Source organism: Pan paniscus, chromosome 7 (genome assembly GCF_029289425.2).
Source record: "Pan paniscus chromosome 7, NHGRI_mPanPan1-v2.0_pri, whole genome shotgun sequence".
Lineage (NCBI taxonomy): Eukaryota > Metazoa > Chordata > Mammalia > Primates > Hominidae > Pan > Pan paniscus.
This window is the reverse complement of record NC_073256.2, coordinates 46,238,386-46,251,506: the sequence shown is the minus strand read 5'-3', so window position 1 is coordinate 46,251,506 and position 13,121 is coordinate 46,238,386. Positions and strand designations below refer to the sequence as shown.

The 13,121-nt window shown below is 41.8% G+C and overlaps 2 protein-coding genes across 8 annotated transcripts in view; one reads left to right on the top strand and one right to left on the bottom strand.

The window, feature by feature from the left end:
• Positions 1–13,121, top strand: part of CCDC25 (coiled-coil domain containing 25) — a 98,173-nt gene that overhangs the window by 57,046 nt on the left and 28,006 nt on the right. The gene's annotated exons all lie outside the window — the stretch shown is intronic.
• The window catches only part of SCARA3 (scavenger receptor class A member 3), a 78,156-nt gene continuing 73,959 nt past the window's right edge, over positions 8,925–13,121 (bottom strand). For all 5 annotated transcript variants that reach the window (XR_010112915.1, XR_010112916.1, XR_008626363.2 and 2 more), the window contains one exon: positions 8,925–9,042. Coding sequence is in view for 2 of the 5 variants with exons in the window: in XM_034965880.3 (XP_034821771.3) it covers positions 8,984–9,042 (59 nt within the window). In the remaining 3 variants the exon portion in view is untranslated. The remainder of the gene's footprint in view (positions 9,043–13,121) is intronic.

Below are 13,121 nucleotides of genomic sequence, written 5' to 3'. Positions count from 1 at the left end.
TCAGCATTATCCCTAAGTTAAGGGTGAGTTCCAGGGTCCTGGGTGTTCCTGGCAAGACCCCCATTCCACCTCAGTCTCACCGACACCATCTAACTTGAGGCCATTGGGATGAATCTCAATTGTCTTTTATCACTCTAAAGGCCAGAACCAACCAATTAAAAACCCTTGTTCATGGACAATAAACCAATCTTGCCTCATTCTTTTGTTCTTTATATTTCTTGCTTTATTTTTATCCATGACATTTATCTACCATACTGTATATATTTTCTATCTATTTGTTGGACTCAACCCCAAATAAGTTCCATAAGACCTGAAATGTTTGTTACTTCTCTGTCCCCAATGCCTAGAACAGTGCCCGGTTCATAGTAGGTATTCAATAATATTGGTTGAGTAAATAAAATTTTTGAAAGCAAAGTCTTTAAAAACTTCAAAATTTTACAGCAAATACAGATATATATGTATATTTATTTAATGCATAATATGAGTAAATTTTATTGCATTTGATGTGAGGTGGAATAGAGCTTCTAAAAAAGTAAGAAGCTTGGATGTTCTTAAAATGGCCTTACTCATGAAATGAGGGAGGTGGGGAGGGAGGGAGGGAAGGAGGGATGGATGGATGGATGGATAGATGAGTAGGTGAGTAGATGGATAATAGGTGCATGAATGGATGAATTGGCAGATTGGGTGAATAGGTGGGTGAATGGATGGGTGGGTGAATGAATGGATAGATGGATGGATGGATAAATAGGTGGATGGATGAATAGATGAATGAGTGGATAAACAGGTGGATGGATGAATGGTTGGATGACTGAGTGGGTGAATGGATGGGTGAGTGGATAAATAGGTGGATGGATGGATGACTGGATGGATAAATAGAAGGCTGGATGAATGGATAGATGAATGAATGGATGGATGAATAGAGGGGTGGGTGGATAAATACATGGATGAATGGATGGATGAGTGGATAAATAGGTGAATGGATGGATGGATGCATGGATGGATGAATGGGTGGATGAATGGATGGATGGATGGATAGCTGGATGGATGGATGGATGGATGGATGGATGGATGGATGGAGATAGAAAGGACCTTAGAGATCAGCTGGAACAGAAATATACCCTAATTTGATCAGGTGGTGATGGAGACTCGACTAGAACCAGGATCCTGATTCCTAAGCCAGTACTCTTTCTGAAGCCCCACATGCATAGTGGGTGAAAGATGGGGTAAGAGTCTTAGTTAACAGAGATGAGTTTATTATGAAACTGATGAAGCTTAAGTGGTAGGGTCACCTGACTTACACAGCCCCTTCCCAGACCAATCTCTAATTTTGTGTTTGTAATGTTACATTACTTAAGAGTCTTCTTAAAGAAAGACTCCTGCCAGAGTATATCAGCTTCAAGCTTCCCAAAATCAGGATCCACCTGATCTTGGGCAGAGACAGAATGGCCTCCCCTCGCCACTACTAACCCCCTCCCCCCATACACACATCCATCTGCTGACTTGCTCAGCACCCTCCTGTTTCTTACTTGCCAGAGAGGGTGAGGTATCCTTCCTCACCTAGCTTTCGAGCACCCAGCCTTGAAGCACCCCACATCTCCTATAATCTCCATAACCTCTCCAACTGCAGTTATTTTATGGGGAAAAGCCCTCATCCCTCCCCATCCTCTGACCTGGCCATTTCCTGTTTGCCCTTGAAGACTTAGCTCCAACATCTTCAGGAAGTTCTCCCTGATCAGCTGCAGGGTGAGTCATGGGCTTTTTCTCTGTGTTCCTTGGCTTTCTGTAATTCCTGTACATTAGCACTTCTCAGAGTAAATTATAATCAATGAGTCATTCCCAGGGCTCTAGAGCTGCGTCTTTTCTATTTTAGACCCCAAGACATTTTGGTGACAGAGGTCTCAAAGAAGTGAGGATTGGGTCTTTAAAGACAGTTGGGAAGGGAGACAATTAGTTTGCCAATTACTACATCTGCTTCTTCAATTGCAAAAAAATCAACAGCATAGGGGAATAAATAATAGGATGTTTACCAAGCACCTCTCCTGTGTCAGAGGCAGTGTTGTTTAGTCTTTTCGACTCCTTTGCTATTGTTAGAATTGAATGGATGAGAACTCCGATACCCTGAAAACTAAGATGGCTTGGTCAAGGTCACACAGCCTAGACCTTACCTTCATTCCTTTTTTTTTTTTTTTAACTTTTATTTTGAATTCAGGAGTACAAGTGTAGGTTTGTTACATAGGTAAACTTGTCATAGAAGTTTGTTGTACAGATTATTTTATCACCCAGGTATTAAGCCATTAACCCATTAGTTATTTTTCCTGATCCTCTCCCTCCTCCCACTCTTCACCCTCTGAAAGTCCCCAGTGTGTGTTGTTCCCTTCTATGCGTCCACGTGTTCTCATTATTTAGCTCCTACTTACATGTGAGAACATGCAGTATTTGGTTTTCTGCTCCTGTGTTAGTTTGCTAAGGATAATGGCCTCCAGCTCCATCCATGTCCCTGCAAAGGACATCATCTCATTCTTTTTTTGTGTCTGTGTAATATTCCATTCTTGCCTTCATTCTGACAAAGGATAATCTTCATTCTGCCACCTTCTCTCTCCTTGTGTGAATAGGACCAAGCTTGCTGCTATTTCTCTTTTGTCAAAACCTCCACGTTCTTAAAGTCTCCCAAAATAGAAGAGCCTGCATTTCTTCTTGCAGGCGGAGTAGATTGTTTTTGCATTGGAATGCCTGCTAAAGTCTAAGATTCTAGACATATCCTCTATTTACGTCTTGAGACTGTTGGATTTCCCAGAGCTTAAGTGATTTAGAGGGAAAGAAAGTGATCATTGTTTTTTCACTTTCAAAAGAAGGACACAGGAATTACATTCTGTGTTTCTGAAATTAGTTATAAGAATACAGACACATACATTACCTTCAAGAAGGAGAGGGAGGATAAAAGCATGCAAGTTTTGCTTTCATGCAGTCATCTGGGTATTTTGAAATTCTGATTAGTCCTAATGGAAATACATACAGCATTCACCCCTGTTGTGTCTTCAGCTGGTAAAGCTACATCTCCATATCTGATATTGCATCTTTTGTGGCCTGAATGAATTATTCCACTGTTTTTAGATAGTTTTCCCAATAAATACTTCCCCATCCCCAAAAAGCCTGCAGTTTTTCCATTGGTCCAGCTTGCATTCTAAAAACCATGGAGCTGGAGTGCGAGGTCTTCACACTTCTGAGCACTGGGGGTCTGTGAAGTTTTGAGAGTCACAGGACTCCCAAATTCATTTGAAACCCCTTCTTTGCCCAGGAAGGGTCTTCACTGCTGGCCTAATGTTTTGGGGACTGTTTTTTTCAATCCAAATATATTAGGCAAATGTTCACGAGACACCTGATCATTTCAGGCTTTGCCTAAGCACCCAGTTAATAACTTTCCTCAAAGACATCCTCGGGTTGCTGGGGGCAGATACATCCATAGCAGTCCAGTGACCAGAGGACAGAGTGCTCTGCGAGCACAGAGGAGGGGGCAATTCTCTGGCCTGGGCCAGGGAGTTTTCCACAGAGAAGGTAGCTTTTGATCTGGATTTGAAGGATTGCTCAGAACTCACCAGGTTGTAGAGAAGCATTCTGGGCAGAGTCTGGCAGAGAACAGAGGCCACAGGATGGAAAAGCATGAAATGAGATAAGGCCATGCGTGTGCGGGCTGCTCAGCACACCCTGGAGTACACAGTAAGCGTCCCTAAATGTTTGGGGGTAATAATACCACCTGGGAGTCTGGGGAGGTAGGATTGAGAGGATGCGGTTGGAAATGAGAACAGCAAGGAAGGTTTCAGACAGACAGTCAGACAGACTGACTGACTTAACGCCATGCTAAGGCATTAGGAAGAGGAGGGGCATGGTAAGAGCCATGTTTTATACTTCTTAAAATTGGTTTCTTTCTTTTTCTTCTTCTTTTTTTGAGATGGAGTCTCGCTCTGTCTCCCAGGCTGGAGTGCAGTGGTGCGATCTTGTATCACTGTAACCTCTGTCTCCCGGGTTCAAGCGATTATCCTGCCTCAGCCTCCCAAGTAGCTGGGACTACAGGCACGTGCCACCACACCTGACTAATTTTTGTATTTTTAGTAGAGACAGAGTTAAGCCATGTTGGCCAGTTTGGTCTTGAACCCCCGACCTCAAGTAATCTGCCTGCTGCAGCCTCCCAAAGTGCTGGGATTACAGGTGGGGGCCACTGAGCCTGGCCTATTTTTTGAATAGTTAATACAATCACATAGTTCAAAATAAAAATTACATGGAAAGACGTACATTGAGAAGTCTGGGCCCCATGCCTGACTCCTTCCATTCTCCCACTCTGCTGCTGTAGGTTACCACTTGTATTATGTTGTTCGTTGGTGTCATTCTCATGTTTATTGATATCAGCATCAACATCTATAGCTATACCCACATCTGTATCTGTATCTAGCTATGAAATTTTATTGTGGAGCTATTTTAATCTTCCAAAAAATTTGCAAAGAACTTCACCTAGAGACTGCATTTCTGTTTCACCAGTTGCCCTAATGAGATTATAGCAAAGTACCCAGTCAGGTTCCATGTCACACCCAGCTGTCCCATTTCTCTAGTCTCTTTCACTCTGGAGCAGGTCCTTGGGGATTCCTTGAATTTCAGGCCCTTGGCATTTTTTTTTAGGATTACACCCCAGTCTTTGTAGAAGATCCTGAAATTTAGATTCATGCACTATTTTCTGGCGATTAGACCCAGATTATGCATTTCTTTGGCAGGGAAATTACAAAGGTGATGCCGCGTTCTTCTTACCATGCCCTACGAGGTTTCACATGATGTGGATTTGTTCCATTCCTGGCGGTGTTCGTTTTAATCAATTAAGAAGATGTCTGCCAGATTTCTCCACTGTAAATTTCTCTATCCCATTTTGTACTGAAGTGCTATTTGGCATGGTGATACTTTGAGACTATGTTATTATTCTTATTTCTTATCCCACTTTCACGTACTAGTTTTAGCATCCATTGATTTTTCTGCCTGAATTAATTAATACTACAATGACTGTAAAGTGATGTCTTTTTAACTTTACCATTCTGTCTACATTTATTAGTTGGCATTTTATTATCAGAAATAACTTTTTCCATGTATTTGCTTGTTTCTTTACTTAGATTAGATTTCCTATTTCATCCAATGAATTTTTGATGCTCAAATTGTTCCAGATTTGAGTAGCAGGAGCCCCTTGAAGCTAACTTTTATGTCCTTTCAACATGTTCCCATCATTCTTTGAGCATTTCCTTACTTTCTGGTTTAAAAGAAAAAGTTCCAGGCTCATCTTGTACTTCCCCTGCCCAGCTCTGGGACCAGTCATTTCTTCATAGATTCCTGGTTCTTTATATATATATAAAGAGATATTTATATAGAGAGATCTTACTCTGTCACCCAGCCTGGAGTACAATGGCGAAATCACAGCTCACTGCAGCCTCGACTTCCTGGGCTCAAGTGATCCTCCCGCCTCAGCCTCCCAAGTAGCTGGGACTACTGGCATGCACCACCACACCCAGCTAATTAAAAACTTTTTTTTTTCTTGTAGACACTGGGTCTTGCTCTGTTACTCAGGCTGGTCTTGAACTCCTGGTCCCAAGTGATCCTCCTGCCTCAGCCTCTCAAAGTTTTGGGATTACAGGCATGAGCCACTGCACCCAGCCTAAGAGTGATGTCAAATGACCAAGATGTCAGGGCCAGGCATGCTTATTTCTACTGGAGTGTTGCTGCTCTCAGGCCCTCTCAGTAGAGATACACTCATATACCCCTTTGCATTTCTATTTTTCTATGTGTCTATGTTTCTTTCTATCTATCTATGTATCTATGTATCTATCTATATCTGTCATCTATCTATCCATCATCTATCTCTGCCTGTGTCTGTCTACTATCTCTCTGTCTGTCTGACTGTGTTTGTCTGTCTGTGTCTGTCTCTACCTATCTTTCTGTCTGCCTGTGTCTATCAATCATCTATCTGTCAGTCTGTCTGTTCCTGTCTGTGTCTATCTGTCTGTGTGTGTCTATCTATCTATCTATCTATCTATCTATCTATCTATCTATCTAGGTGCGAGGTGGGAAGGGTGGGCTTCCCAGCATGGGTGTCAGAGCCTGAGTAAGGTAAGGAGAGTTCCTGTGTGGAGAAGTAGCTGCTGCGGAGTGCTGGACCATGGGTGGGGCGGGGAGGGTGTCCATGTGGAGCATTGGTGGTGGCAGCCCAGTGCAAGGTATCAGAGCCCTGGTAGGGTGAGTAGTGGGAGCCTCATAGGATGGGAAGTGGCAGCAGCTATGGGAGATTGAGTGGGAGTTGGTCCAATGAGTATATATATTAAGGAAAATAAAAGCCAGATTAATTTAAAGATGAAATTAATGAGGTGGGCATTCTAGGCTTGTGGACTTAGAGCCTTCAATAAAAAACCTGAACTGGGCAGGGTGGCTGATGCCTGTAATCCCAACACTTTGGGAGGCCAAGATGGGAGGATTGTTTCAGGCCGGGAGTTTGACATCAGCCTGAACACCATAGAGAGATCTCATCTGTACAAAAAATAAAAACAAAAAATTTAGCCAGGCATGGTGGCTTGTGTCTATAGTCCCAGCTACTCAGGAGGCTCAGGTGTGAGGATCGCTTGAGCCCAGGAGTTTGAGGCTGCAGTGAGCCATGATCATGCCACTGCACTCCAGACTGGGCAACAGAGCAAGATCCTGTCTCAAAGAAAGAAGGAAAGAAAGGAAGAAAAAGAAACTTAAAGAGTGGTTGTGAGGGTCAAATATCTGAGGTAACATATACAAAAGAGCCTGTATGTATAAATGATATGTAAATGTAAAGCAATACTGTTTTTTATTTTCAATTCCTTCTGAAGAGGATTTTTCTTGGCTCCAAGCATTGGAGAAAAGTATTACAAATACAGAAAGGGAGAAAACAGAATGGGTCCTGTGGTATTGGACAGGAAGTGAACTCATGGTTTCTTATAAATAGATATAGATATGGAAATCAAAATAAATATAAATATAGATGGGTGTATGTGTGTATTTTTATCTCCCCTAGCTGTGTCCTTTGAGAAATCCTGAGAACACAGACACTTTATAAAGCCATAAGCCCAGCTAGCATCCTGTGTTAGGCCACTCTTGTGTGGCTATAAAGAAATACCTGAGGCCCGGCGTGGTGGCTCACAACTGTAATCCCAGCACTTTGGGAGGTCGAGGCGGGTGGATCACAAGGTCAGGAGTTCAAGACTAGCCTGCCCAAGATGGTGAAATCCCATCTCTACTAAAAATACAAAAGTTAGCAGGGCGTGGTGGCGGGCACCTGTAATCCCAGCTACTTGGGAGGCTGAGGCAGAGAATTGCTTGAACCAGGGAGGCGGAGGGTGCAGTGAGCTAAGATTGCGCCACTGCACCCCAGCCTAGGAGACAGAGCAAGACTCCATCTCAAAAAAAAAAAAAAAAAAAAAAAAAAAAAAGAAATACCTGAGACTGGGTAATTTCTAAAGGAGAGAGGTTTAATTGGCTCATGGTCCTGCAGGTTGTACAGGAAGCATGGCACTGGCATCTCCTTCTGGGGAGGAGGCCTCAGGAAGCTTCTAATCATGGCAGAAGGTGAAAGGGAAGCAGGTACATCACGTGGTAAAAGCGGGAGCAAGAGAGAGTGAAGAGGGGAAGTGCCACACACTTTTAAATGACTGGATCTCACAAGAGCTCGCAATGGCAAAGACAGCACCAAGCCATGAGGGAGCTGCCCCCATGACCCCAACAGCTCCCACCAGGCCCTACCTCCAGCAATGGGGCTTAAAATTCAATGCAAGATTTGGGCAGGGACAAATATCCAAACTCTGTCACATCCTGATTGTGGTTTCTAAATCCCATTCTTCACAAAAAGGAACTGGTTTTCTTGGAGAAATGGCTGATTTCACAGCTGGGGCAGGCAAAGTACAAGATGAGCCTGGAATATCTTTTCGTAGCAGCAGAAAGTAAGGAAGTGTCCAGGAACAATGGGGACAACTCAGAGAGACACAGAACCTGGTCTGAAGGGGCCTCTGATGACCACATCTGAGATAATCTGAGCATCAAAGCAAATAAGGATCCCAATGGATTATAATCCATTTGATAAAATAGGGAACCATGAGTACATACCGATGAAAATATGTAAATGAACAGCTTGAAAGTTTGACAAAGAATAGGGTATTTACACAATTTCAAAGTACATCTCCGTGAAACGCTTATTGATTACAAGAGGAAAGAGTTACTCTACAAAGGAAACACCTGGCAGTCACCACCTTAATCATTTGTAATCTAACAAATGAGCTTGTGTGTCACCTAATAAGATGCAGTGAGAACACATCACTTACGTGATATTCTTGCCCTAGATGTAAAACTTGAATCTAATAATGAGAAAACATCAAACACAAACTGTGGGACATTCCACAAAGTGGCTGCCCTATGGTCTTCAATAATGTCAAGGATGTAAAGTTTAATAAAGGAAACAAAATGGTCAAATACAACCCATGGTTCTGAATTGGATCTTTTGCTATAAAAGCTGTTATTGAGATCACAACAAAACCTAAATGGAGTATGATTACTAGAAGTTAGTAAAAGTGTCAATGCTAATTTCTTGATTTTGATGGTTGTATTGTGCCTATGAAGGAAAATATCCTTGTTTGGTGAAAATACAACTAAATTATTTGGGAATCATAGGACATTGTATTAACAACTTATGCTCAAATGTTTAGGGGAAACAGTACTTTGTACTTTACTTGGAACTTCTTCATGAGTTTGAGATTTTTTTTTCAAAACTAAAAAATAGCATTTTAAAATGTATATTTTTATATTTTTACCATAAATCCCAACAATCATACTCCTTGGTATTTACCCAAAGGAGTTAAAAACTTACGTCTACACAGAAGCCTGCACATGGATGTTTATAGCAGCTTTATTCATCAGTGCCAAAACTTGGAAGCCATCAAGATGTTCTTCAGAGGGGAATGGATAAATAAACTGTGGTACATCCGGACAGTAGAATATCATTCAGTGCTAAAAAGGAAGAGGTATCAAGCCATGAAAAGACATGGAAGAATTTTAAATGCATATTACTAACAGAAAGAAGCCAGCCTGAAAAGCATACATACTGTATGATTCCAACTATGTGACATTCTGAAAAAGGCAAAACTATGAAGACAGTTAAAAGATCACTGGTTTCCAGGGATTAGGATGGAGGGAGGGCTGAAGAGGTGGAACACAGGATTTTTAGGAAAGTGAAAGAGAATTCCAGCAAGAAATTCTCTTTCTGGAATTTCTGCTAATAAGTTATTGTACTTCTTGTTTTATTCACCTACTATAATGGTGGATACCCGTCATTATACGTTTGCCCAAACTTACAGACTGTACAACACCAAGAGTGAACCCTAATGTAAACTATGGACTTTGGGTAATAATGTGTGTCAGTATTGGTTTATCAATTATAACAAACACACCACTGTGGTGGGGGAGGTTAATAATAGGGAAAGCTGTGCATATGTCGGGGCAGGGAGTATATGGGAACTCTGTACTTTCCTCTAAATTTTGCTGTGAATTTAAAACTGCTCTAAAAAAGGTCTATTTTAAATATATATATGATAATTTAAATTATGATAAGTTTTTGTTATTTTAAACACATTAATAAATACAAAAATATATATTTCCTAGCTCTGTCCATCAAAGAGGCCTAGAAGCAATGACCAACCAGTAGCAATGAGTACTTCCTATACCTAGATTATAAATTCTAAATACCATTTTCCACCAAAAGGAATTAGGGTTCTTAAAAGAATTTTGGATTCCAGATGTAAGACAGAAGATATACAAGATAAGCCAAGAAGATGTTATCATTCCTGAAAGCCAGGGAACTATGGAAGACTACTGAGGTTGGTTCAGAGGAATTCAGGAACTAACTTGAGGAGGACAAAGATGGGACTATTTGAGTACAATAAGAAAAATAAGTGCAATGGATTGAAATGCTTCTCTCTGGAAGAGTTCCAGCTAGTAAGTGAAGATGCAATACCAGAATCACCATTTTGCAAACCCCTTATGAGCTAATGGAGCACTAGACAATGATCACCAATGTCTACTAACTTCATGAAAAGAGAGCCCAGGGCCTGGTGTGGTGGCTCACGCCTGTAATCTCAGCACCTTGGGAGACTGCGGTGGGCAGATCACCTGAGGTCAGGAATTTGAGACCAGCCTGACCAACATGGAGAAACCCCACCTCTACTAAAAATACAGAATTAGTCGGGCGTGGTGGCAGATGCCTGTTATCCCAGCTACTTGGGAGGCTGAGGCAGGAGAATCGCTTGAACCCGGGAGGCAGAGGTTGCAGTGAGCTGAGATTGTGCCACTGCACTCCAGCCTGGGCAACAAGAGGGGAACTCCCTCTCAAAAAAAAAAAAAAATCACCTATGAGAGATTCTTGCTCGAAATCATATCTCACATCTATAGATCTAACTTTCAGTTTACAGGAAAGATCTGGAACAGCAGAACATGTTTTAGAAATACCATCCGCACAACCCAGAATGTGAGAAACTCTATAGGAAAAATGGCCTGGTTTCTTCAACAAATAATCTTTGCAAGGAAAAAGAAAAAAGAGGGAGTGGAAACCTACAAATTTAAAGAGACTTGAGAGACATCAAGTAAAGGTGATATGCAGATTTCGGAAATTTGAACACTCACTGGATATTTGATGATATTATGGATTTCTTCAAAACAATCCGTTTGTTTTGGAAAGTGGAGTGGCAATGAGGCAGTTGAAAGACGTGCGGCCATGGGGCGATAGTTTTCTTTCATCCGGGTACTTAATCGGTACTTAATTGTTCATTGATCTTTACTTTCGTTATGCTTTGAATTTTTTCAATAACAAGCTTAAGGAGTGGTTGTGAGGGTTACATGTCTGAGGTAATGTATGCAAAAGAGCCTGTATGTATAAAATAATATGCGAATGTATGGCAATATTGTTTTTATTTTCAATTCCTTCTCCTGAAGAGGATTTTTCTTGGCCCCACACTATAAAGATATTGCGAAAAGGAGCATGGGGGAATTATTCAAGCATAAGAGAAGTCTCTCCTTTTTTTTCTTTTTTTGAGACGGAGTCTCGCTCTGTCGCCCAGGCTGGAGTGCAGTGGCACCATCTCAGCTAACTGCAGCCTCTGCCTCCCAGGTTCAAGCAATTCTCCTGCCTCAGCCTCCCGAGTAGCTGGGACTACAGGCATGCACCACCACACCCTACTAATTTTTTGTATTTTTAGTAGAGACGCGGTTTCAGCATGTTGGCCAGGATGGTCTTGATCTCCTGACCTCATGATCCGCCCGCCTTAGCCTCCCAAAGTGCTGAGATTACAGGCGTCAGCGTCTCTCTTTGATTTTCTGTAATCAAATACCACTGAATCTGCTGACATGGGGATCCTGACAGCTGGGTCCTAAGGCAGAACTGCCTGGGTCACTCCTTCAACCACCTGCAGGGAGGGTGATCTGAAGGGAGGGAAAGGAAGTGGGGATAGTGGGTGGCATCTGGCCAAGTGATGAAGTAGGTGAATCACAGTTGGCTGGAACCAGGCATCAGCACTGGGTGGGGCCTGGCAAATGACACAGCTGGATTTCCTGGCTCCAGCCCTGGCCAGCATCCCGTGTCTCTGGGCATCTTGGGAAGCCAGCAGCTGCCTGCAGGACAAAGGAGCACCACTGCCCCTCCAGATTTAGGGGAATTTGAGGGTGAGCAGTTGAATCTGAGCTGGCTTCTATTGGGACTTGCACACAAACAGCCCCCAAGCCCCTCCCCCTGCCTCAGTGCTGAGTCTCAACACTACTACCCAAACATGTGCAGAACCCAATGGTATCTGTTAAAGAGAAAATCAGGGTGGTATGGAAACCCAGGTAAGTGTATGGAGGCTACAGTGCTGTGGGCAGAAGGCCAGGGCTTTCATTCTGGTCCTGCCTCTTCCTGGCCCGGTCAAGGACTTCTCCTCCCTGGGCCCAAGTTACCCCAAAACTTGGGTAAGGCCCAGAAATCTTTTCTTGTAAAAATCCCTCAGGTAATTCTCATGATCACCCACAGGTTAGAAACCTGCACCCAACAAGACTGTCACTAAATCTTCTTTTAACTTGGGCTTCTGGAGAATGCGCCTGCCTGATTTCTTGCCTTTCTCTGAAGACTATGTTCATTTAATTAAATAAATAAATATGAGAAATGCTGCTTCAGGTGGAGAGAAAAGGAAAGTCAACATTCCTCGAGGACATATTCTGTGCTGGGTACTTTACCAACTTTATCTCTGTGCTTCCTACCCAGAAGACAGTCATAGACGTAGATGTGTTTCAGCAATTTGCCTTTCCCTGTTTTCCTGACTTTGAAACCAAAAAAGCTACTCTGTTAGAGACTTCCGCACACTGTAAGGGAGGGAAAGTGGGACTAGAAACTCACATTTCTTTTTTGCTATTTTATTTACATTTAATTTTTTTAACTAAAAAAGTTGTATAAAAGAAACATCCAGATGTGGTTTTTAAAGTCTATAATGAACAAGTTATTATCCCCCAAACCTCAGCATCACACAATATACCCATGTACCAATAAACCTCCACATGTACCCCCTGAATGTAAAATATAAATTGAAAAATTTTTTTAAATTATTATCTGTCTTATATCTCTCCACATTCTGAAACTGTCCGCTAACCCACCACCAAGACGATTATTTTCACCCTTTCTTTTGGTAGTTATCTCTATAATATTAAAATATTATGCTTATTCTTTTTTCTTGATATGTCTTTTTAGACATTTATAGATATATTTAGACAAATTTTTTGTTATGATAGAGTTATGAGATTGTGTAGCTCTTATTATGTCCCCCACCCCATCCTCTCAATATAGTTGAATCACTATTTTTTATTTTAAGTTAGCAGTCAGGGTTTACATCATTAAGACTTTTTAAACATTGTTTGTAGCAGAGTCAAGTAGTATGCTATGATTACATTCTCTTTCCTTTGTAGCTTTTTGTTTTTCCTTGAGTTATTAATTGCCCATATTTTCACCTGCATAATGTTCTATACTTCTTTTCAAAGGATCCATTGTATAACCTAACATATCATTTATGTTA